The following is a 26,760-nucleotide window of genomic DNA, read 5'->3' as shown; positions in this document are numbered from 1 at the left end:
AGTTAATAAATGAAATAAAGCCATAGAAACCTTCCTGGGAATCCGTTAGTGACCCCTTGGCCGCACCCCGGACCTTATGTTGAGAAACTCAAACAGCGCCGCGCTTAAAACTCAATGACATTACAAGAGGTGATTTCTATCCATTCAGAGTTACATTACAGACACAAGAGAAGAGAGGGAGTGTGGGGTGGGGAGGGTGGAGGGGGGGGGGGGGGGCTTCGATGATTCAAAAACTCTGGCCAATCCCGAGTCACGTGACTCCGCCACCGGCATCGATAGGGAGCGCAATAGGGACGCAGAGCCTCGTTGCACACAAGCCTGCACACCAGCAGTCCGACATCGCTATACGCCCAATTTGTTTTTAGTTGAACCCTTTTTACTCCCGCTCGGTGAGTACATTTTCCACTGACATTTTCTTAAGCGTATTTTTTTTATTTTTTTTATTTTTATCCCTCTCTTTCTTGCTTTCTTGACTTGGTGTTTCCGACACGGGGGACTGGGGGGGGGGGGGGGATGTTTTGTGCATGCACTGGTTTAAATCTCGGATGCTGAGTGTCGCTATTGAGAAATAGCTCTACGTGCTTTGCGCCCCCCCCCCCCACCCCCACCTCCTTCCACCTGCTCTCTCTCTCTCTTCCTCTTTCCGAAGCAGCTTCTGCACGAGCTCTCTGGTGTAATCCCCACCTTTTGCATATTTTCCCGCTTTTTCTTCTCCATCACGGCTTGTTTTGGTGTGATTTTGCTCTTGGTGCTCTCCTGTGATCTTGCAGTGTTTCTCGGGTGTCGGAGAGGCTGCACGTCTCCGTTTTGATTTTCACCTGTGAGGATTTTGCTTTTCTGATCGGTGAGACATGTCACACTGCTGGAGTTTGTTTTGGTGTTTTCTTCGTACTTCTTTGTGCAGCCTTGACGAGCAAAAGGAAACTTTTTGTCTTGCAAAACGGATTTCTTGGACTGAGTCGGATTTTAATTGAGCTGTCAAATAGTTTTAGATTTTTAAAACACTATCCGAGTTTCCAAATCACATCAGATGCACAAATCTAACAGCATGCCACAATTAAAGTCATTTTTCACCCTAAACAAAAGTTCCTGTTTCTTTTGAGGACCAATAAAATGTGATTTCTTTTAATGAACATCACAGAAGTGCAGGGTGTTGCCTTTCAATTTGTAAAAATGTAAACTAAGTGTCTGCATGCAAATGACAGCTGTGCAACACACAGGAGAAGCAGCAACAGCAGCTTGAACCATAACACAGCTGCTTCTCTCGCTTCACACACACACACCTCACAGCGTAATAACCGGCAACCACTCACCCCACAACAGAGAAGCTTGGAAACTTTGACCGGCCGAAGGAGTCGGACGGAGAGGGTTGGACTGGGTCTTTGAGGACAATGCTAAACGTTTGCAGCAGTTTATTATGCAAATCGGGTTGATCAGGACTTTGACCTTGACACGCTGCCAGAAATCCACCGCAGGTCCTGCAGGCGGAAAAAAAGAAGAAAAAAAAAAAAAAAAAAAAACAGAGCAAAAGAAAAGTGGCATCACCCTTTGATGTCTCTATAAAAGCTAATATAAAAGTTGTGGTTTTGCTAAAAAAAAACCCACATATTTTCAAAACACCCTTAAGACAAAACCCCTTCTTCTCAATCACCCTGGAAAGATACAGGTGAAAGAATTCGACAAGCGTCTCCAGCCATCCGACTCCGCAGGTCAGGGAACAGGTGGGGGAAGCTGAGCATGAAATGTGCTGCTGCGCAAACAATACTTATCTCTCACTGGGGATGAGGTGGGAGGCTGACTCTGGAATAGCCAGCCCGTATTGCACTGAATCACCCAGAGCTCTTCTTTTTTGAGGGTAGGAAGGAGGGAGTCAAGTTTTTTGCACGTCATTCCTGCTCCTCGAGGTAATCTGTCTCGGGGGGGGGGGCACTCGAGGCCCGTCTCCGTGCATCCCGCGTAGGCTGGGATGACCGCTGACCCCCCCCCCCCCCCCCCCCCCCTCGGCAGGTGTTAGCACGTGGGCAGCTTCGAAGCCACGCGCCGCGGAGTCCCATCTCCCCGGAGACGCGCGGATGGATGAAAGACGCGTTTTGAGAGAGGCTCCAGCTTGAAGCCCAAAGAGAGGGGGGGTGCTTCTCGCATTGCGAAAGATAACCAAAGAGAGAGACAGATGGGGGAGTCAGATGCAAACAACGAAAGACGGCTAGACTGCTCATTTGTACGTGTGTGAGTGTGCTTCCAAATCCACGCGCACACACACATATACGATACCGTTTTAACAAAGAACAGTTATGTGTGTCATTATGCACGTGTTGATGCCCGCTGCTGCCTGTTGGATTTCCTGTTCTCGCGTCCGTACGCCATGTTCCAATTTCCTGCGTTAGGCGTTTTTCCAACAAAGGTTTTCAATGCAGAGTCTGCCTTTTTTCAGCCACTGGAAGAAAACAGCAGTTTCGGGAAGAACGGTGGGGTGTGCGTGCACCTGGTGCTCAGTTCTGTTGTGCGACTTTGTGTCATTTAGCCCGAGCAGCACCAGCATTTAGCGCCGCGCCTCGTTTTTCATTATCCATTCACGGAGATGGTGGTTGGTTTCAGCACCACGGACAGCTGCCAACACTTTATTACCCGAGCAGCTGGAGCGAGCTGATTCTCGCCTGGAAGTAAAGTGTCTCCATTCGGTGACCTTTGCCCTCTGCATTGCACGTCTTATTCTCAGCTATTTCAGGCTCTCGCCTCCCCATTCAGATGGCGGTTTCACCCCAGATAGCATAATAGTCTCTCCGAACACGTTCCTGTATATTTAACACTTGGAAAACACATGTTGTAAGGATGAATGTGTACAACTTGTATTTGTATTGTCGCTAAGCAAAATAACAGAAACACTTACACAAAGACATATTTAGCATGGGCTTGAACCCCCAAAAAATAGAAAACACGAGTTCTATTATAATTCCACATGTATTGTGTTGCGTAATATGGTCAGGGTTAACCAATTTTAAATTCCCCCATGCAGTCCCAAACCATTGGTTTCATCTTGGACAAACCAAACAAAATACAGTGTCTGACCCGGGGGGGGCATGAACATATTGACTCAGCTAATTCAAAATAATAGAACTCATGATTTGAGAAGTTGAGTCCACTCGTATTAGGATTACCAATTGGTGTGTGGGTGATATTTAGGGTGGACTTTGGACTCTTGATCAGGCCCAGACAACCCGAGGACACAGTTTCCCACTAAGGGTCGGTGCCGGGGGGGGGGGGCTGAGGGATCGCCGCGTCCCAGCGGGAGAGGGTTATAAAGCTGAGGTTGCGTAGGCGCTGCCGCTATTGAAAGTTAGATGGTATAAAACAGCGAGGATAAACAGGATAAAAATGCGATTGGGAATACGAGATAAGACTTTTTTCGTTTATTTCCTGTCCGTGAAGATTTTGTGGGAGCCATCTGCTTCAGACAGGCGGGAGGGAGTTGGAAAGTATCGAGAGATACTGTTGGTTTAGTTACAAAAAGTGAATAAAATTAAACACTGGGAGCTCGACAAATGCATATTTCATGACGTGAACATACCGGTTATGAAATACCTGAAATATAGAAACTAGGGAGCCAGTGGATCGTTCCTGTCACACTAGATGTTACATTTCACCCGTTTGGAAGTGCCGTGTATTCACTATAATGTGCCTGTTACTCTATACTTAAAACCGAAAACATTGCCAACTTGTCATGTTCAACAGCAAACCGGAGCAATTTCCCGCATTTAAATTGCAAATTATTCCTGGAATGAAATTATAATCAGTTCAGAGTTTACAGCATTCAGGGAAGAAGCTCCATTTCATACATAACTCACTCAGCCGAATGCATGGATTTGATTCATTTGATGAGGCCTGAAGATTGTTTCAATGATCCTCCGCACGTGTGGCAGCCTCTTCCCCCTCTTTTGGCTTTGACCTCTCACCCCGCATTACCCCGATGTGACTTCACAAGCCTCACTCCACAGCCTCCACACAGCTAATTACTCACAGCTCTAGTAACCCAGTTACTTGAGCTCAGTGGAGCGAAAGCTATATTTGGTAGTCGCGCAAGAGAAGAATTAAGGAAGTGGAGGAATGCATCCGTGCCAAGAGATGAGGGAAAGCATGGCATGTGTTCACATCCCCTCGAGTGTGGCCGTGGACCCCTTCAACCACTGCAAGAGGAGTCTTTTCCTCACACTTTTCCTTCAAATACACATATTGATGTGGGAGTAATCCTCTGAGTTTTTTTTTATTTTTCTTTCTCCACAGTGTGATAAAAGAAGTAAAAAGGAAACTGTTGAACCCACTCAGAAGGCAGAGGCCTGCAGTGATTCAGTGGAGAATTTCTGGATTAAAATAGTCGGTAAAGGCTGATGAGAGCAATAAAAACAGGGTTAAAATGTTCCCCCACCGAAAGCCGGCCGCTAACCTTCTCTGCGGATCTCGCTCTCTTAACTGCTCCCACAAGCTGACGGTGCAAACGGTTAGAAGTTGCACATATTACTCACACTGACCTCAAAGATCAAGTTGCGTGCTCTGTAATAAAAGGACGCACAAATGCCCCCGATTGCAGAGACATTCAGCGTTTCTATTATTGAAAGATGAGAGATAAAATGTCTCTTCCGGAGAGATGCGGCTTCATCCCATCGCAGCGCGCGGGTCACATGGTGCTTTTATCTCCCTGCTGTCATGGTCGTGGTCGAGGCTTCACGTTGCTCCGATCAGATTATGGTGCAACTCATTTTCAGTAGGTGATCATCTACCTTCAGTCCCTCTGCTCCTGTGAGCCTCCATAAATTCACCAGAGGGGGGTGGGGGGGGGGGGGGGGGGATTGGACGAATATATGGGTTTTATTTTCTTCCCAGGAGCTCTGCATGAGTGTGTACCTGTGGCGTCTCACAGCCTAGCCTTCCACTTCATTAAAGGTATGAAAATATATAAATAAAAGACAAAAAGACACATTCAAAGTAATTATTTATAAGCTACCCGCCGCCTGCATTTTTATCTTTAAAATGCTGGTCCATGTTCTGAGCTCCCTGAAGATGATCGGCATTGCAAATGTCTTTTTCTTACTTATTTCTGAAGTTCCTTTCTATCTCAACCCCTTTCATTTCCCCCTGCTTCTGTCTCTCTCTCCTTTTGTTGGCATTTTCCTCTGCTTCAAATTCAACTGGAGACTGGTGTAATGCAGAAGGTAATGGGGTGAAAGAGCCCGAGAGGGAAAAATATGAGGACAGCCAGTCATCCGTCCTTGTTAAAGATTCCAGGTATATGCAGTAAACAGGGCTCAAAGCTGGCTCATTAAATGTAGGCAATAGCCAGTTATTCTCTATCTGCTCTGCAGAGCTGGCTAGTATTTACTGTACAAGTCCTAAAGGAGAGATTAGATTCCACTGGGATCGTGTGCGCTGGGAGCAGAATGGCCCAGAAAGGACCTCTATTCATTTGGTCCTTAATTGCTAATTGAGGCCTTGAATGATTCAGCAATAGCTGCTTCTGTTGGCGCATCGGTTGAGTCATTTATGGCAGGAGGGGAGCAGGGATGAAATGAACGAGGGCGAGAAAGTGTTATTAAAATGGACATCGGTTTGCACACAGCGTTGTTATTGCACACACTCACACACACACACACACACACACACACACACACACCTCATGTTAACTCTCCAAAACGTGTGCAAAGCTGCTCTTTTTTATTGTGACTAAATTAAACTTGTTATGTTCCGCGATTAGATTTCATTCAGTCATAATGCAATTTGACTCTCTAAACTCTCTAAATATTCACCCCTCATTTTGATTTAATATTGTGTGATTAAACATGTTGTGCATTTGTGCGTCTGGCATTGAGTTGTTTTAGAACTCATTACAGCTTTTCTATTATTCAAGGGAGCAGGTTCTGTTCGGTAGCAGTACAGGTTTTGGACATTTAGACTGTATCTAAAAGTCAGGGGACACTTTTTACTCAAAAGAACAGAAGGAAAAACAACCCACATCGTCATGTTCATTTTATCATTTTATTTTTTTATTAGACAAAAAACAGACAAGCACACATTTGGCATACAAGGAGAACGAAAGTGGCGATGGCCAAAGAGAACTATTTCTATAGTTCTTCGAATTTCACAAATGTTTGTATTGTGTTTGGTTGTGACTAAAGAAAAAGGCTCATTTTTTAAATAATGACTAAACATGAAGCCAGAGGACGGTGAGTTTAGTTTAGCTTAGAGTGCCCGAAGATGACACTTTGAAGAGTCTTCCCTCCTTTCTGCAGGATAGTAAATCATTATACAGGCAATGCAGATCAATACAGTGCTGTTTTTATGGCCTATTTTCACCAGTGTGACAAATGTTCAATTAAACACTACTTAGTCATGGTGCGGTTTGACCCTCCAGTCCTCGTGCAATAGTTAACTGACGTTTTGTGATTACCGTGAGCATATTATTTGGTCTTTCTACATTTGTTCTAATGAAGGTTCTGAAACTGAGTATCTAGCAGGTCAGCTACAATCATTATTCTGGCTGTTAAACCCCCCCGAGGCTCTTTCAATGATAGATTCTAGCCCTTTTGTCGGCTCCCACAAGCATTTTCATAAATCTTCACATTTTATGCTGTATTTGTTCTTGCATAACAGCAGAAAGAAAGAAAGAAAATAACCCACACTTAAACTGCACTGTAGTTTGTCAATTTAGATTGTATAAAAATCTAATTGGATTTCCGTCCACACGTATCCTCCTGCAATGTGTTTGGCTGTCATTCCAAATAATGGCGCAAAAAGAAAGAAATGACACATGCTTCATTCTGGTCATGGCAAGAACCTCAAAGCCGAGACTTTCGAGAGACCTCTCTGTCCTTTGGCTGATAGCTAACACATCCAAACACAACCCATTCTCCCCCCCCCCCCGTTGGGCCTCAGGTGACTTGCGTACTTAAGATAAAATACTGCAATGCAACATCGGAGCAGCGCGCAGTGAGTGTGGCCTGAATGCATCCCTCACACACACGCGTCACATAGAATGAGAAGAGAGGAACCTTCACCTGATCCTCGCTCCTTTATCTCCGGAGAACTCAGTCTGAGAAGCATCTGACAGTTGGTGTGAAGGGAGCCGAAGAGGGTCCATGAAACGCTTGAGCTCGGGACCCTCGCGTCACGGTGGGAAGCCCTGGAGATTAGAAAAAACAACAACAACAACAACAACAAAAAACATCACTTTCATGCACCTGCTTTACGGTTATAAGACACTTTACAGACACAACAAAACCGCTGCCGCGTGCAAAAGCGTGTAAGCGCTGAGTCAGGGTGCGTTCACAGCTTCGCTGACGCATGGAGGTGTTATTCGGGGGTTCTATCTGGAGCGCTACGCGCGCCGGTACCGGTCCAAACCACTCTCTTTGTTCCTGCCTTGCAGGAGTGTGTTTTCTGGCTTGGGACATTTCCAGGTTCATTAACATTTTAAAAGATTTTTTTTTTCTTCCCATTTGGAGTAATCCAGGTATATTCTCAAAACGTTTTATTGTCACCATTTAAACCAAATTAAAACATAGGCCACTAATGCCAGGCGATGCGCATGAGGGAAAGAGACACGCAGATGTCCTGCAGTTTTTAGGAGAAAACTCTTAAAACGTTTTGTCCAGAAGGAGGTTTGATCACGATTGGAAACACTTGACTCCAAAAACCCACAAACTGACAAAATATTCAAGCTTTCCACCTGTTTCCCCAATTTATTGTCTTGAAGTTACAGGAGCTCAATAAGGGAAAAGGAAAAGTCACATTTGTTTTATGGGACAAAGTTCCATGGACCGATCAGAGTTTAGCAACAGTTGGTGAGTCGCTGCCAAAAAATAACGCCTTTATGAGTGATAACATCCCGTAGATGTACACAATGTGGTTTTCCTTTTACTCGAGGCGGTTAGTTCAGGTTAAATCCAATGGTAAAATATGTAAGAGTAATATAAGCATAAATAAAAATTAAATAGTCTTTCTAACCAAACACAGTTCGTTCAACATTTTAACTTGTGTTTAACAAGCAGAAATCCAATGCTTTCATTTGGCAATATTACCAAGCTCAATGGGATCAATTTAGGAAAATCCCAATTTTGGATATTAATCCTGTTTAGAATTGTGCTCTTTCTTGATTAATCAACCGCCTAACGGCTGCACCTCTGTGCATTTTCCATTTTCCATCCAGCGCACTTCTCATCAGTCACTCAGCTGGTTGAGTCGGGCTCCGGAGCTGTGAGGTTTATCCAAAGGCAGAGAAGCACTGAATAGCATTTGATTGGATTGACACTTTTTATAGACCCCCGTTCTGTTGATATTATGAGGTGATTAACTTCAGATGACATCGCTACATAATGCGACTACCCGTGTTCAATTATCCTCCATCCTGCGATGAGCAATAGGGAAATTTAGGGAGTTATGCTTGTTTTAGGAATGGAAGTGAACGGGTACGATGGGGAAGACTGTGATGGGAAGAGTTCCTGACTGCCTGAAGCATTAATGGTTGTGTGTGTTTGTGTATTTGTGTGTGTCAGGATGTGTGAGATACATTTTTGGAGAAATGTACACATCATTACATCTCTCCATCCTTCCTCGTGCTGATTTGGATTCACACCCCATGCACAAATTGAAAAGCATTCATGAATGGAGTCTACTTTTTAGCCGCTGCATGAAAAAGACACATTATTTTATTTGTCATTTATAACCACTGGTCAATAAAAAGAAAATGACCTGGAAACTATTTTTATCATCAGAAAGGTGTTTGTTTTTGTTTTCTGACACAAACAAACTTTAAACAAAACCATTGTGATGACTTCCTTAATCTAACTAAAGGGTGAATTTTGGGATTGTTGCTCAAGCCTCTGAGCAGCACAAGTAAAACAAAATGAGACATATTTGACATGATGGAATATTTAACCAGCATTTTATGACAAAACCTTAACAACCTCAAATACAGCTAATTTGCAATCAGAGAAAATTGCTTAAAAAACATTATTATTTCCTAATCATCATAATAGAACAAGGTTGGTAGGATATTGATTTCAATGTGATCAATTAATTGCTGCAATTCAAAGACACGGCCTTACGTGGTCTGAGGTGACTGGCTCTGTGTGTACGGCCCGATCTGGTGCTGAAAGCCTCATTAAGGAAAGATGCACGCTCGTAAATTACCACCAACAGGGATCTCTAAGAAGCAACAACCTGAGAGGTACTTGCGTCTTCTCTGAGTGGATGTGCTAAATGTATCACCATGGCAACACTTCCTGATCCCCAACCCCCCCCCCCCTCCACCGGAGGTCCGTCGCATTGTGGGATCAAACCGTGCAGACTGCAGGGAGGTTGTAATAATTTGTGTTTTTTTCTTCTCGGTTTGGGAGTAAATAAGCTTGAAATGTGTTTTTAATCAAATCATTAATTAGTATTCAGAAACCAACAGTATTCCCTTTACTTAAGTAAAAGAACTAGTACAATACTACTGTAGGTCATTTAAGATTCTTCTTTAGATACAGTTAAATATTTGATAGTTTAGCAAACTGCTTCTGAACATAAGGCTCAGGCCAAGTTAAATCTGACGGAATTGTGAAATTAACTTTTATTTCTTAACTTTTATTCTTATCTTTTATATTGGATAATTTTACATCTTTGGCCATTAAAAAAAGTTATTGAAATGAAACCATGTGAGAAGTTTAGAGGACGGAGACAACAGACATGACAGGGTCCAACCAGGAATCCTCATGCAGCGATTCCTATGATACCTTATGAAAGTACTTATCCTTTATTTTCCTCTCTATTACATGAGTTTATTAGCTGGAGAGAACGAAGGCCGTAGTTTGTTCTCCTGAAGGGCGCATTGTGATGCCTTCAGGGCATTACACTGAGTTCAGTGGACAGAACAAGGTCAGGTTGGTGTATACTTCCTTCTGCTTTTTGGGCCGCCTTATTTCTCCTACAAAAAAAACTCTTTCCTGGACTCCAATCACACTGGAGCAGATTTTCACAATATCATTTAGGGTATTCTTGTCCTTCTCGAATATGGATGGCGAGTGAAGAATCTTGTTTGTGGCTTCTAGCTTTTGTCAAACAGGGGAACACAGAGTCCTCGTATGCAGTGAGAATTGTTGCATTCACATGTTTAATGACGTTACTCTTTTCTTTCTGCAGAAAGATTTCAGACCTTTGGATGTAGAGAGCAGGTGGAGACATTTGGATTACCATCAATCGAATGATAGATTAACTAAGAAAAATAATGGACTTTTTAAAAAATTGAGTAACCATTGAAGTCTTGTTTTCTTTTTCTTTTTATTGGTCATTCCTTAAGAATTGTGAACCATTGCTGGCTTTCTTTATTCAAAGTGAGATTTCTTTGGATTTTAAATTGTTGGTTAGAAGAAGCATTCAACGTAGAGCCTCATCAACATGTCGCATGGAGTGGCGTGATGCGCTGGGATCCATGTGCCATGTCAAAGTGTCTCTGAGCACGACACCCAACCCCTAATTACTCCCCAGGCTGATTGTAAGTCATGGGTTAAAATGTAATGTAAGTCACTTTGGATAAAAGCGTCTGTTAAATGACATGTAATGTAATCATATGACTGAAAAATCCCATTATCTGCTTTTCCTCAGATTTCTAATACAATTAACTGAACATCTTTGTGTTTTGAATGATTGGTCAAAAACCCCCGAAAAAAACGAGTCAAAGAATGTATCATTAAATTAAATGATCGGTGGTTGCAGCTCTTATTATGGACCGAAGGATTACCTAAAACAATAGAAAAAGTAAGCGTGCCTTACTGCACCGGTATCGAAGCACTCTTGATTTCAACTTAGAAATGAATAAGAAAAAATGAACCCATGATCAAGCGTTTGTTGTGGTCATTGAAGCTGTTTGGGGTGAAATCCTGTAGCAAATTCCTTTTAGAGCCTTTTTTCAAGTCATTTCATGGGATTCAAATGGCCTCATGAAAAAAAAAAACACGTCGTTTTCTCAGCCCCTCGGGACCCTTTCCAACGTTCCCGGCTCCCTGAGCACTGTGCCACTGTGTCTCCCAGCAGGCCGCGCTGCAGGACTAGGATGACTGGGAAGACCCAGACCAGCAACGTGACCAACAAGAATGACCCGCGCTCCCTCAACTCCCGCGTCTTCATCGGAAACCTGAACACGGCCGTGGTGACCAAGGGCGACATCGAGGCCATCTTCGCCAAATACGGCAAAATCGTGGGCTGCTCGGCGCACAAGGGCTACGCCTTCGTCCAGTACGCCAGCGAGAGGAACGCCAGGGCGGCCGTGGCCGGGGAGAACACCAGGGTCGTCGCGGGACAGTCCCTAGGTAACGCTGTCCCAAATGTCCATCCGTCAGGTCCGATTGAAGGAATGCGTGTTTGTGTCACACTGCGTGACGTGGTGCATGTAGCACTGGCCCCTTTTCAGATTATAACATCTATTATTATGGGATTTCATAGCTGTATTTTCTAAATGATCCTAACAGATATCCTCTGTAATTTCAGGCTATTCTTTTCAATAATTAAGACCTGAAGTTGCCATCTAAATTGTATTTACGGTCAAAAGTTCTGTGATTTCAATGTGATCCGTAAAACCTTAAAAAGAATTCTAAAGGTACAGCTAGTGTGAAGAGAATATTTGGGTTGAGCTTAAAAATACCGGTCGGACGGTCAGTCCGGCCCGACAACAACAAGGGGGAAACATTCAGGTCCTCGTCCCTGTAAATCTTCCTTACATTGCTTATGGATTGGGTCAAGTCCTCTGAACCCTGCTCTTTCATTAAAAACGAATGACTGGGTCACGTCTGTAATTCCACCTCCAGACAGTTTCATGCATTTCTGGGCTGTGAAATGACACATGACCCGTGGTAAAATACCAGGATAGAGCTGGGTTTACTGCAATTTGCTGTAAAATGATTTGTGTTAAGAACTATTTCATTCCCTGAGACTTAATTAACTAAACTTAATTCAGTTGTTGTCTGGGTTGTTTTAAAAATGATTATTGGTAATTACAATAACAGACGGGTTATGAACAAAATGAGGAGAAAAACCAGCTAGATGTGTCTCTAAAATAAACCGCAGGTAAAACTAGAAGGGGAGAAAAATAGCTTCTTGGTTGACATCAATCCTTTGAATGAGGGATGTAGGCTTTTTGGCTTTCTTGGTAAGATTTAGAGGAGAAAGCAATAATACTCATAAGTCTGTTTGGAGCCAGAGTGAGGAGTCAATTAGCTCAGCTTAGCATAAAGAAATGAAGGAGGGGGGAAACGAGTTAGCGAGTCAACACATACATTTGGGCTACGACAGGACCACTGATAACAAAAATGTTTTGAGACATTTCTAAAAACCTCAGTGCTTTTTGTCACCAAACCAGTTTCCCCCCTGCTGTCAAAACAAATGTGTGTAGCGTCTGCCTCGTCCGGTCTGCATCGACGCATCCGCTTAAAGGAGCTCCTCTCTTTGTTATGCACAGTGACAAACCACTGCAGGGTTATACCACATTTTATGAAAAAACAAACAAACACGGTTTCCTGAGAGAGAGAGAGGAAAGAGCGTTACGCTGCGAAGATCTCAGGTGAACATGTGTCCCGTCAATAAAGGCTTCAGACGGCAATAAAAGTGAAGCATTCCTTTGCATAGGTGGACATAGCTGCGCCCCGGGACACATAGAATTCAGTATATTAGCAGAGTGTGAGAGGTACACCAAAGGTGCCCCCCAGTAACCTCACGCTCTGCTTTGGAAGCCATCTCATTTGCCTTTATCGCCTCACCCCGTGAAACTTAACTCTTCCCTCCTCATCATCTTTTAAACATGAACTTTAGATTTAATATATTGCCAGGTGGGAGGGCGCAGCCACGCACAATAGATCAATTCTTTATATTTCCTTCTCTTTTATTAAATCCCACACAGGGAGGAGACAGATGTGTGAGGGTTTGGCTAATGGCAGAGAAGGGGGGGGGGGGGGTATAGGGTCGTTTTTAAACCTGTAATGTCCGGAGCACCCTTTATGCAGCTTGAGTTACCAGAAAGTCCTCCCTCCTCCCCTCGGGGACATTTAACAGCTGCGAGATGCAGAAGCTCCTCCTGCCTCACTGTGTGAGAGCTTTCATGTGTGGCTGCTGGTCTTCGGGCGCCTCCGTGTGGTGGAAAAGCGACAGAACACCGTAGCACATCTGTAGCTGCAACTGTAGGCGGCATCAACTTGATAAGCTCTGCCATGAAATCCTCACGAAGCTTGAAATGCAGAAAGATGGCGTCGCCACGCGCTGAACCCCGGCGAAGACGACCGACTCCACGTGTAGACGTGAAGCAAAACAACAACACGTTCATGTTAACTTGATTATTAAATATTAAACAATTAATGGTTATCTCACAGTCACCATGTTTATATGAATATGAATTTGTAATGCTGTTTACCATGCAGCTCTCTCAGGCTCCATGAATCATGCCTCCATGACTTCCCCATCTGCATGAACACTAGATGGTGCTGAAAGAATATCATTGAGGACGACGCCACCAAAACGAGGACATGAGGACATCTTGTACAATTCAACTCAGAATAGAATATCCAACCGCAGTTTTTCATTCATGAGTCATTTCATCCTGTGAAAAGCTGCATTTTTTCCATTCAAATATAAAGTATTTCTTGAAAACTGTTACACAAGGACTGTTTTGCATTAAGATATCATAAAGATAATGTTGATGCTTCCACGATTGGTGATTAAATATCTCCTGGAATAAATCCCAAATTCCCAAGTGCCCAGAGCTTGTTTTAGTCCCCACTTCATAAAAACGTAGATGCATTTTTAATATTTGTGAGGCCGGTCCTTGAAGGCGTGACTCCGTACACACACATCGGCCTCCATCTTTCATCCGCTTTCAGTTTCTGGTCATTTCTCAGCGAGAACAAAAAAGCTGGTGGAACCATTAATACGTCAGGCGAGACAGCTGCACACCCCTTGTCAGTGTAATTAGATATTACAATTACATCTAGAGCAGAACGGGGGAATCAGTGGGCGGACCCCCAGGTGCTCATTCAGCGCGTCTCTCAAGTCCATCCATTTGAAATTACATTTAGGAAAGAGAGGGATGGAGGACAGCTGATTTATCATTCCGACTGAAAGAAGCGGTTTGAACAGCGGCGTCTTGTTTACGTTGGAGAATCAGAATCAGGTTCTATTTAATGGGATGAACCTCAAACATCAAACGGGATTCATCCCTTGATACGGTTTTAGTTTTACACATTGCCAAGATCTTCTGGTGTTTTACATTTTTTAAATTGGGCCTTGTTGGCATGGGGACTATGGGCTTAAATCCTGGCTGATGTACCACACCAAAATAAACAAAGTGTTGTAGAGTGGAGTTCTTCATATATTTCTTTCTCCACTCAAAATTGCTTTTTTTCTGGTCACATTCATTCTGCATTTAAGGGGGGAGAAGGACTTTTGGGGAATCCAATCGTCTGAAATATCATATCAAAAGTGTTTCCTTTTTACCTCACTGTACTATCTGTTATCGGCAGAGACAAAAAGAAGTCAATTAAATTATTTCCACTCGTATCTTTTGAGGGGGGGGAGGAATAATTTGATGCGAGAGCTCCCCCTGGAATAGTTCGACAAATGGTTTGTTCCGGAGCGGCTCCGCTGCGAGTCTCGAGAGCGAAGGGGCGCGCGCAGTCTGGCTTCTCTCTTCTTCTTCTTTTTTAGCAAAGAGAAGTAAAAGTCCGCTCGTCCACAGCAGCGACATCAGCAGCGTGTCCTCGTTCTGACGTGAACATGTACAAAGGCAGGCGTCGCAACCTGAGACGTGAGTATGAGGCCGCGCACTCCCGTCGAAAGACACCTAAATGTCGTTGGAGTTGATGGTAATAGTTTTGGACAGAGCATTGGAGAAATATTGAACACATTTGAAATAATTATTTAATTTGAGTGTCTGACCGGGGTAATTATTTTGTACTTTTTATATACACTGTATGTATCTGATAAAACGTTATTAGAACAATAGTTAATACATTGCATATTTTTTTTAATACCATTGTGATTTGTGGTGATGGAGACGTTGTGCCTTATTGTTGCCAGCTTCTAAGCTTTTAAACATTCCAAGTATTGTTCTTCTAAGCTTTATTCCGCTCTTTAATATTGAGTGAGTCCACACCTGTCTCAAGCTCCATAGGCTCCAATCTCAAATCTGACATATTTCTCAAAGAAACCAAAAGGTAACCTTTTGAAACCTTGCTATAGAGCCGTATTTATGACACGCAGAGACATGTAAATAACCTGGACGCGTTTGTCAGAGTCTTGAGTCACGTCAAATCTCATAATCTTTTGGATTTGAGTTAATTTCCTGGCTAACTTGTTTGAGGTGTGGATTCTGTGTAAATCGCTGTCCCTCTCTGCCCTTTGAGCAGCTTGTTAATGATCGCAGGTGCTCCGTTACCAAGGTTACTCAAACACGCGCTGCAGTCGCTCTCTGTCCTCGCCTCACAGCTGATGCGTATTACCTGATTACTGCAGTCTGACACGACCCGAAGGTATTCAGGTCTTACAGAGGACATTTCGAAACCTCCTTTTGCATCCCCTGCCTTTATAACACTGCCTTTTTCCCCCACTCACAGATGTCCTCCCCTCCCTCGAATCCCCCCCGCCACCCCATTTCTAACCATGCTTCTGCCCCCACAATTTCCTGCTCCCCGCCCCCAAAATGCCATCCACCACTTCAACTGTCTTATCTAAACCACCGCCCTCAAATAAGTCTTCCCCACCCCTGCCCCCATTAATACTAAAATGACTCATAACCACTAACTAATACTAAATTAATTTAGTAATAATATTAGTAGTGACACTGCAACTGATATTCCTACTCTTACTACTATAAAAAGTATTGTTAGTATTTATACTTCAACTACTACTACAAAGGATACTACTATACTACTAGTACTTCTACTACTATTAAAATGACTCTTAGTGGTACTATTTTTAGTACTACTACTAGGAGTGACTTTGCAACTGATATTACTACTCTTACATCAAAAAGTACTACTCATACTGATATTAATACTACTAATGTTACTACAAATACTACTATGACTAATGGTATTAGTACTTCAGCTGAATACTAGTACTACTGGTAACACTACTACTTTTCAACTGCTATTGAAACTAAAACTACTATTACTACTTCTTCCACTACTAGTACTACCAGAACCACAATTACAACCAATACTACACTAATATTACTACCAAAATTTAATCTCAGCTTTGGTCATTTTTTTATTTTCATAAAATGAAAGTAATTTCATTATTTTGTATCTATATTTTTATTAATTTACTTCAGTTTCTGCAAGTTCTCTATTTTTAGCAATTTCCTGACATTTATTTCAGCATTTTTCATTTCTACATTCAGCATTATTTTTTTTTATTTCAGCTTTTCTTATTTCTGTATTTTTAGAAATTTGAGAAAAATAATTTCGGATTTTTTCATTCCCGCATTTCCGGCAATTTTCTGAAAATCATTTCAGCTTTTAGCATTCCAACATTTTTCAGCAGGAAATGCATTTTCTAGTTTGTACGAACTAACCTTTAATAATTTAGGCACAATTTTGCTGCTTATTGTCTTATGTATTGATGTAACTTCAATGTGCCTTTGCTGCTTACTTCAAGGGATCAAGGAGTAAATCATGATTGAAATCTGCTCCTCCTCATGTGTCAGCATTTTAATGTAAATTTAAAGATTCTCAGGAAGTAATCTATATATTTGATGTAAAAATGCACTGTATAAGCATTTCTCTATAATCTCCTCTTGTGTATTATTGGATATTTCTGCAGGAATCGTGTGAAATGCGAATCGTTTGGTCACAAGCAACGTAAGTTGCTGCATAAGGCCTGCAATACATTGAATTTCTTTGGTGACAGCAGACTTAATAGAGTGGTGTCGTTCTGTTCAGAGCGTGTTTACAGTTCAGAAGTGCCTTTGAGCAATGTGCAGGGGCTGCAGTGGTTGGTGGCGCATGGGGGCTCCAGGTGAGCGCTTGTGTACATAAGAAGTTGATGGAAATATTCCTGCATTGTTGAATGAATAATTTATACCTCATATATTAAGATCTAGATTTACTGATTCATGATCAGAATACACTATTCATACCAGTGTCTTTTAAAATATATTTCGTTACATGTATAAGGTCAACAATTTTTTTTATTATTAAAAGGCTTTATTCAATGCTGACATTTTGACAGAAACTAATAAGCTAAAAACGTGACAGTGATACTGCAGGGATGACTTATTTTTCAACCCTGGATGTTTGATCACCCTTGGGATTAGAAATAAACCATGTGGCTATAAATAATGAATTAGACTTCATCATGAATTAACACCACATTTATGACACTTGAACAGTAAACGCAATCCGCAGAGGAAAAAGCTTGAGATTAAGCACAGTCGACATAATGGTTCAGGAGTGTAATTTAGTCACCTGTCAACAACTGCCTTCTTTAAGACGGAAAAGCTTAAGAGAGACGAGAAGGCTGACTCATTGCAGGTCGTAGCGCTCGTTCCTCCATCAGGACCTTCAAACTAAAGAAATCATTATTTGCACGTGTGCTTTTTACTACTGTTGCATGACAAAATGGCTCCTGGGAACAAAGGCTAATTAGTGTGATGATTATTTCCCCAATTAATAAATCAATCATGTGATGAATTAAATGGGAGAAAACAGGGAAAGTATTAATGGCCTTGATTTCTACTGAACTGCTGAATTCATCTTAACTATGGAGACACTGCAATCTGAGAATATTTGACATAGTTTCATTAAATAATTGCTTAATTATTTATTGCGTGATTTGCAACCTTTTTAACGGCTCGTGTTCCCTGTGAAGCAACGTGTTGTTGTGACCCGCTCAACCAGTGATCCATTTTTATTGGTGCTTGTTTCTTTTGAATAATCTGTAAAAAAAAAAACTAAAATCCAAGATTGGACAAGCCTTTGCTAAACAGCATTTCGAGAAGCAGTACCTTGTTTTGGCAAACTGTTAAAAAAAACCTTTTGTCCTTCCTCTCATGTTTGCATCGTTTTTCAGTCGCTCAACTAAGCGACTGATTGCCTCATCATCGCTCTCCTCCGATGTCTCGACGCGAAGCCTTCTCTTCAGGTCAACCCCTGAATCGGAGCAGAGCCACGAGTGGCTTCGAGCAGGTGGCAGCTGCCGCCCGGCTTCCAGCTGCTCGCACTGATTCGGCGCCGCGTGTCGAGGGCGGAAGCGCTGCACCTGCTGGCCTCCGAATGTTTCAAAGGGTTGCATTAGAGAGCCATGTAGTTGCATCATAAAACAACAAAAAGTATTGACAGCCCGGGGGAGAGATGAAAGACCAAATTATCTTGTAGCCCAAGAGGCTCCATCGCCGTGCTGGTTATGACGTAAACGACGTCAACAGGGGACAGGGCTGAGATGTACCTTTTGTACCGCCGCTCTGGACAACGTTCACCCCCAAAAGTCAATTTTTCACTCCAAGAAAGTGGCATTTTGTAGTAATACAGTTGAGGTCTGAATTTAAAATAACAAAACAATTGTGTCATGCATCAAATAGTCTTTCATCCTCAACCACTTCACACACTTCTCTCTGAAACGAGGCCCGATGGGAGACCCCCGGAAGGGATGCGGACTTTGCCTTCTCTCCTCGGCCCTGTTAAGCGGCCCCGTGCCCTTGAGTCGACATCGGAGATATGTTCAAGTCCTCCTCGTCAGATTTACGGGGCGCTGGAGAGCGGAGGCGGCGGCGTGGATAGAATCTGCGGCCGCTGTGACGCCGGAGCGTCTCCCGCTGGCTCATTTGTATTCACACAGGTGCCCGGTTGTTCTCTCAGTCAAACACCGCTCACCTGCTCTCGGTTGTTCACAGCGAGGAGTCGCGTTGTTCCCGTGCCAGGAGCGCTGCCTCGCCTGCCAAAGGCTGTGTTTTGCTGGAAGGAAATGAATTCGCTCGTTGCTTCTCTCTTTACGCCGTACTACCACACGGCTCACCTCTCCCGCCTTAATTAGACGGGGAATAGGCGGTTGTTTGATATGGACCGCCGCCGCCCTCCAGCTATGTAAGATAGGAATTTGTTGTTAGCCTTGTTGATGATCCCAGTTCAGAGGAGAATTGCTCGTACGCGACAGGTCAGCTTGTCTCGGCTAAACAGAAGCACCTTTAAAGGGTTAAATAGTTATTTAGCTGAGTTTTTCCTTCCTTTTAATCAAAGCTCTTCCCAGTGGAGTAACTTCAAGTCGGTGTTTGTGCCAGAAAAGATTGTAATGACTCGTCCACGTCTCCAGAGACCCAGGAGCTCAAGGGCGAGCTGAGCTCGAGGGCTCTATTTATAACAGGGAAAAACACTCAAAGGTAATAGCGCACGGCTTCGTTAATATGAATGAACCCAAACAGAGTCAGGGGGGCCCCGAGCTGATTATGATTGTATTCTTAAAGGATCCGGCGTGGACGGACAAAACTGTGACTAAACTCGGCCACATCCTGCCCAAAGAAAACACTCCATTAAACGATTCAAAGCGCTCACCTTCTCTTCAGATGAGGGGCGGCGGCGTGAAAAACGCCTCTTTGGCTTCTCTGACTTTTTTGAGTGTGAGCCTCATATGAAAATACGGCTTGTATACTATTTCTTTAGATATTTCAACGATGCTGTATAAACTGTATATCTCATCACCGCAACCCCTAAATATTTCTGTCCTGGTCCATCTTAGGTTTATGAGTTCACCATTAAAGTCCCACAAGTCTACAGATTGGCCGCTGTCATTTTGTTGTGTCTTTTAAATTTCTCCGTGTGCAGCGTCCAACTCGGTCATGACGGCTTCAGCAGAAAGACACTTTTACGCCCCCCCCCCCCCGCCCCTAATGTGATGCTGCATGCAGTTTGCAGTATCAATCAACTCCTAACTGGCTATTGCTTAGCAACACAGCCTCTATCTCTCTATCTCCACGCTCAAGTTTTTAATGGATACAAATACAATTAAATCTGTCAGTCACACACGGCCTCACACACATTTGTTTTATTTTTGTGTATGATTAATATAATGAGCGGAATCAATCAGCGGCTCAGTGTGTCTCTGTCGGGTGGGTGTTTGGCGTTGTTCGTTTTAGAGCGTGCTTTTCAGAGCCTCGCCGTCTCTTTAACGACCTCAGCAGGGGACCAGAGACGAGAGAGCACACTTAACGATGTGCAGCATTCCTCACGTCTTCCCGGAGCCTAATGATAATGGTGCAAGCGTCCCCGTGCACCGCCGGGCGGCTGCTACATCCCCGGGTTCATTAGTCCATTAGGGCGGGCGAGCAGGGAAAGGAGGGAATAAAGCGAAGGGGAGAGGGAGGCCAAGTCTGGGCTCCAAACAGCACAGTGGTTAATCTGCACACAATGTGTTGTGGGATCCATTTAACAACGCAGCGGGAGAATACATATGATCTCCACCAGTGCCGGGGGGGGGGACTGACTAAGACTGCAACACTTTCTGTGAAACGACTTGACTGGAGCTGCTGTCATGAAAACTCGCTGCTGCGTGATCCCCGAAGCTGATGTTTTATTGCGCAACTTTTTTGAAGCTGTCAAGGGAAGCTCTTCCGGATCAGACAAGGATGTGTGTGTGTGTGTGTGTGTGTGTGCCTCTGTTTGTGCACACGGGAAGTGGGTTTCTGTGTACAACCATGAGTGGCACTCAGGGCGGACTGAGCGGCGTTTGAGCCGACGCCGACAGACTAAAGGCGGTTTGAGCGCAGTGGGGGCTCCTGGCAGATAGACGGGGGGGGCCGTCAATCACGTCGAGCCGCGTGTGAAGAGTTACAGAAGTCCGCTGAGGCATTTCAGGGCACTTTGAAAACATACATTTTTAACTTAACTGTCTCCCTGTTGTCTCAAGGGCCCAAACGTGCTTGAAAACATTTTGCAACCTTCTCGTTTTTTCCTCTTTGCGGGCTTCGGTGGACTGAAGTTATACCTCTTAGTAAATCAAAGCTTTCTACCTTTATTCTACTGCTTAGTCTCCGCCATCATGAGATTTACATGTCATTTAGCTGACACCTTTGTCCAAAGGGACTTACATTTTGCCCAAGGAGCAATTAGGTGTCACTTCCAACGTGCCAACATGGCACATGGAGTAACCGGGATTCAAACCACCAACCTCACGGCTCCCAGCACACCATACTCCATGCGCCACCATCACAGCTGCATAAGTTGCTGTGTCACTATATGTCACTATATGCCATCCTTGTCTTGTTTGCAGATATCAACATGGCAGGTGAGCCAAAGCCATACAGGCCTAAGATGGCCTCCAAGAGGCCTCTGTCGTCCCTCTACAGGTCCGTGTGAAACGCATGCCTCTAATATAGAAGAATACGTTTAAGTGGAAACTTACTCTGTTGTATCTTCACAGTGGCTACGAGTTTGACTATGACTACTACAGAGATGATTTCTACAGCAGGTATGTAAAAAGGTTCTATCTATATCTCTGGTGTATTGAAGTGGTTACTTTGCTCCACACTTTGTTTGTCAGAAGCCGCTACTTGTATTAAGATGGGTTTTTAACAGAATAGCCCCAATGTAAAGCAAAGCAACCACATTATCATACGCATAATGTCATATTGGGGAGGTTTATATTAATTTCCCTTGGAATTACTAACAATGCTTTTAGCCTCATTAGTATGTACTGACTGTCTGATAGTCCCCAAAGGCTGGTCATTTGTGCTCACAAGGCAGAGAATGTATTGGCATGTTTACTTCCTCTACTTTGCAGTGCCCCTGATGAGTGTTTCATTATTGCTACTTTGGCAATTTAACGCGCTGTCGGCAAGTGAGAGCAAGGTTTGATCGAATGGCCGTGGCGTTCAATATGCACCTCTATCATTCAGACGTCTCTCGCAGCCTTCCTGTCAGGCCGCTTTGTAAATGTCTCTTGTTGCTGGAGCAACAAGAATCCAGATAACTCGACGAAAAGATACAACAACTGCACTTTGCTGTTCAATAGTTTAGAAATCCAGAACCACTCGTAAGAAGAAGAGTTTCCTGCTCTGAGCTGTGTTTGAGTATCGGCTGTATTTCTCATGTGCCTTCAGACTCTTTGAGTACCACGGTCGCGTGGCGCCCCCGACCCGTGCCGTGATCCCCATCAAGCGTTCGCGGATCGTCGTCCCGTCAACACGCAGAGCCAAGTCCTCCGTTCCAGTCAGGGCCTGTTCCTCCTCCTCCTCCTCCTCTTCCTCGTCCCGAGGGCTCAATGTTGGCTCTTCCACCGCACACCCCAAACGTACGTTCTCTTTGTCTCTTTGTTCTGCTCTGTTTAAAGGGAAATTCAGGTTTGTTACAATTTTGGTCATTACTATTTATAAAAATGTCCTCACCAAAGTGATTCCACTGAACTCCGCCAGGGCAATCAGACAGGATTAGGTTTTATTTATCAATTTGTTTTTGATTTCTTGATGAATCATTCGGTCAGTAAAACAACACAAAATAGGGGTAATGTAGCTGTCGTCCTTTTCTCTGAGTCTCAAAATTCAAACATACCAAGCTTGAAATCTTTAAATGGTACAAATTTCCAAGTGTTGATGCTGATCAAATCGGACTCCAAACAGTTGCTTATTTACACACCAAACTGTTGCAGAGTAATTTGTTAGATGAACTGTAATGGTAGTGACTTTCTCTTCTGCTAACAGCGAGCGCCCCTCCCTTAGATGAGGAGCAGGCAGGAGATCACTGTACGAGTGGGAGTTCAGTTGAAACGAGCAATGGTGGAGTAGTGTGGTTCGCTGGGAGCCGCAAGGTTGGCGGTTCGAATCCTGGCTGCTCCATGTGCCATGTCGAAAGTGTCCCTGAGCAAGACACCCAAACCCTAATGGCTCCCCAGGCTAAGATGAAATGCATGGGTTATGATGCAATGTACAGGTGAAACTCGAAAAATTTGAAAATCGTGCAAAAGCTCATTACTTTCAGTAATTCAACTTAAAAGGTGAAACTAATATATCAATGTGTGAATATAGCCATAATCATCAAAATCAAAATTATATAAAATCAAGTCTTGAACAATCTCACTTTGCATGTAATGAGTCTGTATAATATATTAGTTTCATCTTTTAAGTTGAATTACTGAAAGTAATGAGCTTTTGCACGATATTCAAATTTTTCGAGTTTCACCTGTATGTCGCTTTGGATAAAAGCCTCCGCTAAATGACATGTAATGTAATGAGTTTCTATGGTAACATCTTGCAAATCCTCTACTTTTTACTGAGTCATAAATGATGATGATGAAAATCATTTGTTGGATTTACTCCCTCTCTTTGTAGGTATTATTTTATTTAGTCGTAGTTATTATATATTACTTTATTTACTTTGGCTTCAAATATACAATGTCTCTGTAGTGAGTTTGTGGATATCTGGCAAGAAATTCTCAATAAACCCCTGTGCAATGCTATCTCTGGCTCACTAACACCGACACAACCACAAAACTTATTATTGGACTTACAAAGTGAATGAACACATTTAAAAATGTCAATATTCGTTATTATTAGTTATTGCAATGACGGCTAGATAGTATAAAACCTTAATTTTTTGTTTCTGTTTGACAGTAACCTTTGCACTGCTTGTAATAAAACCCTTCAGCATCCCTAATAAAAATTCTCCCCACGATGCCACGCAAGAAAATCTATCGTTAACTTTGGCTTCCATTTGATCTGCCCTTTTTCCAATTTGTGCCTCGGCTTCATTTCTGTCAGCAATCTTGGCGGCTGAAACTAGTTTGAGCAGTGCAGAAGCTGCTGTGGCCGCCTCCTCGTCAAACGTCACGTTACGTTATGCTTTTTAAAAATTGACTAACGAAATGCTCCCAGTGAAAACGGACCAGCTTCTAACGATCAAGAAGGAGCTGTCGCAGATCAAGACCAAGATCGACTCGCTGCTTGGAAGGCTGGAGAGGATTGAGAGGCAACATCGCCCCGACGGCGGTAAGATTCCACAGTGAACATGTGGAAATGAAAGAAACATTTTTTTAATAAAGCCTTTGCGGAGTGGGTTGTCTGAAAAAAAAGAAAAAAAAAAGAAATCCGTACATCAAGTAAGATCGAAACATTGATTTCGCTGTGATGTTAACTGCCAGTCTCTCACCTCACAGACATGCAGAGGAAACAAGGGGAGATGTGTGAGCGTCTCCATGGTGACGCAGCACACCATTCTGGTGGACAGGAGGTGGGGGGGGAAGACGAGGTTGAGGCGGGGGAGATGACTGACGGCGCCGACGATGACTATGAGGACGAAGGCACCAGTGAGATGGTGAGCTGGTCGAGTAGACATTGGCAGTCTCCATGGCAGTGACAGGAAGTATATCTATTTATTTTTAAAGAATCAGACGCCAAAGCTGCTCATCAATGTCTGAATATCTTCTCAAGCATGAATATCTTATGGTCACGGAAGGTCTGACGTATGGCAATTAAAAGCATTCTTACAAATATGTCATAAAATATTGGACACCACCAAGTGTAGCTTAAAGTCAGTTATTAAAATGAAGGTTTATCTCACTGATGTTGTTGTTTTTCTTTCTAACCGCAGATAGAGAACCACATATCGGACATTGACAACTGAGTAAGGTCTGTGTGTAATCTCTTCTTAAAATGTATCAATTCTTTATTTACCTAGCTTTTGTGAAAAGACTTACAACAGTGTTTGGACCACAGAACCCGCCCTTTTTCCCATGTCCAGCCGCAGTCATTACACGTAGGCTTATTCTCCTTTTTAAGCCGAAGAGAGAAACGCTGGCCCGTCGTTCTCTCCGTCGGGTCGCGTGAGGTAAAGAAGCTTCTCTGCAGTTACGTGGTGCAGAGCCGCCTCGACCGCACTTTGCATCTGAGGACATTCGGATCTGCTGGTTTTCTTTGTGGGAACAAATAGCTTTTTGATTTAATTTGCCTCTTGGCTGACATTTCCTCCCTGCTGTCCTCAAGTGCCCGATAATGGAAATATTTTTTCAGGCCCGCTGGAAACATGATGGGTCATTAAGATGATAGCACAATGAACTGCTTGTCCTAAGGTGGATACCTCAGTGGCTGCGGGTAATATCAAAAGCGGGAGTTTACTTTAATGGTGATCGCAGTCCATACCCCTCCTCTGTTTTTCATCTTGCAGATAAAGCTATAGAGGTTTACTGTAAATGTAAATAATGTGAGTTATCACTGCTGTCTGTCTTGTTTTCTTTTTTTTTAGGTTGGGGAAAAGGGGAGCCCAGAGTACAAGAAGAGGGAAGGACAGATGCCAGCAAAGCCTTCTTGACGAAGAAGGTGTATTCATTGTTTAGGGGAAGCGACGACAGAAGTGACTGAGAGCAGAGCAAAGAGTTTTGCAAACTTGTTTTTTTGCTTGTTGGCCTCATTAGAACATTCCTGATGTAAAATGTAGGCTAGGAACATTGTCCAGAAGACTGCCAGATCGCCTGGAAAGAGAAATCTATAATTCCCCTTCTAGCTGATTTCCTCTCTGGAAAGTAAGGATACTGTATTCTTAATCAAATGTATTGTACATAAAAATACAGTTGTGTTATCAATCAGATGACTCACAAAACGCTCTCTTTTGTTGGAATGTTTGTTTTATTTACGTGCATCGTGCAAATGGGAAGAGCCACGGCAGAGGGAGAAAAGACTTGTTTAAGTGACTTTGCTTTGTTTGTACATTTAACTGAAATGTAATTTATTCAGAATGTCTCCAGTGTTGTATGCATATGTTTGTCATCTGTTGTACATGATACGATGCGTTTCGAATTCCGTTTGTATTCTGTTCATGGTGAACCAAAAATGACAATTTTTTTACTATCAGCACGGTAAAAAGTGTGGCTATTATTATAAATCATTTGTAATCATTACATCTGGTGCACAGCTATGGATGACAGCAGTTTTTGAAAATAAATCTGTTCCTCCTAAAAACATTTAAATAAACAGTTTGCCGTGCAGTTGTGTTTTTTTGGGGGGGGGGGGGGGGGGGGTTTAAACCATTGAGTAAGCAAAAATGTTTCTGCTTAGTAAAAATAATAACTTTTTACATACTGGTTGAAAGAAACCATCCTGGAATTGTTATCACACTCTTACATGAGGCCAACCAAAGCAACGTCGCTGTGGGGATTCTCTGCAGCCATTCATAGTCCCCTGAAGATTAACTGCAATTTGTATTCTTTTCATGTCATTCCTGTGTAACTCCTCTCATCCTTCAAATAGTTATTTTTAAACAAATGGCAGTAGCAAGGTGAAAATAAAGTTGATGTTAAATGTACCCTCCACTCAAGTTTAATTAAAACATTGCTCTACGTAAGTCCAGTCTATAATTAGCTTTGAGAATATTCATCTATTTTTTGATGGCGGTGGAGGGGCAGCAGCAGATGGCCTTTCCAAATCACTCACTTGATTAGGACCAGACCTTCATTTTCACAGGTTAAGGAGGGCCATTGGCTCGTTTTCAGGTGTAATTGGCTCTGTTATTGCTGGGTAGCAGCCAGGCAAAGTTCTCCATCATCAGCTAAAGTCTTTTGAAATCTTTGTTCTTCACTTCCTTTCTCCCTTCGCACTATTTAGTGGATAACATTTCTCACACATTTGATTGTCTGCTTGACCCTTTTAAATATTAAACATTATTTGTCTTGCATGAAAAACATCAAACCCATCTTCTGCATTTTCTTTTACCAACTTTTGCAGAGGCCAGATGCCAACATTGATTTTTATTGGTATTCCTTTGTCCTGAAACAAGTCAT

The 26,760-nt window shown here is 43.0% G+C and overlaps 1 protein-coding gene across 2 annotated transcripts; it reads left to right on the top strand.

The window, feature by feature from the left end:
* Window positions 1-245: 245 nt before the first annotated feature.
* Window positions 246-25,968, top strand: LOC119209218 (RNA-binding Raly-like protein). Of its 2 annotated transcripts, none has more exons than XM_037458362.2 (9): window positions 246-389; window positions 11,059-11,333; window positions 21,268-21,343; window positions 21,418-21,465; window positions 22,097-22,287; window positions 23,864-23,977; window positions 24,145-24,302; window positions 24,579-24,616; window positions 25,230-25,968. In XM_037458362.2, exons 2-8 carry the CDS (start codon window positions 11,078-11,080, stop codon window positions 24,609-24,611), a joined length of 876 nt encoding a protein of 291 aa, XP_037314259.2. In that variant the 5' UTR covers window positions 246-389; window positions 11,059-11,077; the 3' UTR covers window positions 24,612-24,616; window positions 25,230-25,968. The 2 variants fall into 2 exon arrangements, with proteins under 2 accessions (XP_037314259.2, XP_037314260.2); XM_037458363.2 differs by having other exon boundaries at window positions 11,056-11,333.
* The last annotated feature ends 792 nt before the right edge of the window (window positions 25,969-26,760 follow it).

This window comes from Pungitius pungitius, chromosome 15 (genome assembly GCF_949316345.1).
Source record: "Pungitius pungitius chromosome 15, fPunPun2.1, whole genome shotgun sequence".
In the NCBI taxonomy this organism is placed as follows: domain Eukaryota; kingdom Metazoa; phylum Chordata; class Actinopteri; order Perciformes; family Gasterosteidae; genus Pungitius; species Pungitius pungitius.
This window is presented reverse-complemented; position numbering and strand designations above follow the sequence as displayed.

What these genes read in the sequence shown, in the direction of transcription:
- LOC119209218 (XM_037458362.2), top strand. Translation starts at nt 11,078, where the DNA reads ATGACTGGGAAGACCCAGACCAGCAACGTGACCAACAAGAATGACCCG. An exon ending in CGTCGCGGGACAGTCCCTAG is followed by an intron (nt 11,334 to 21,267) that starts GTAACGCTGTCC and finishes TCTTGTTTGCAG; the next exon opens with ATATCAACATGGCAGGTGAG. An exon ending in ACGAAGGCACCAGTGAGATG is followed by an intron (nt 24,303 to 24,578) that starts GTGAGCTGGTCG and finishes TTCTAACCGCAG; the next exon opens with ATAGAGAACCACATATCGGA.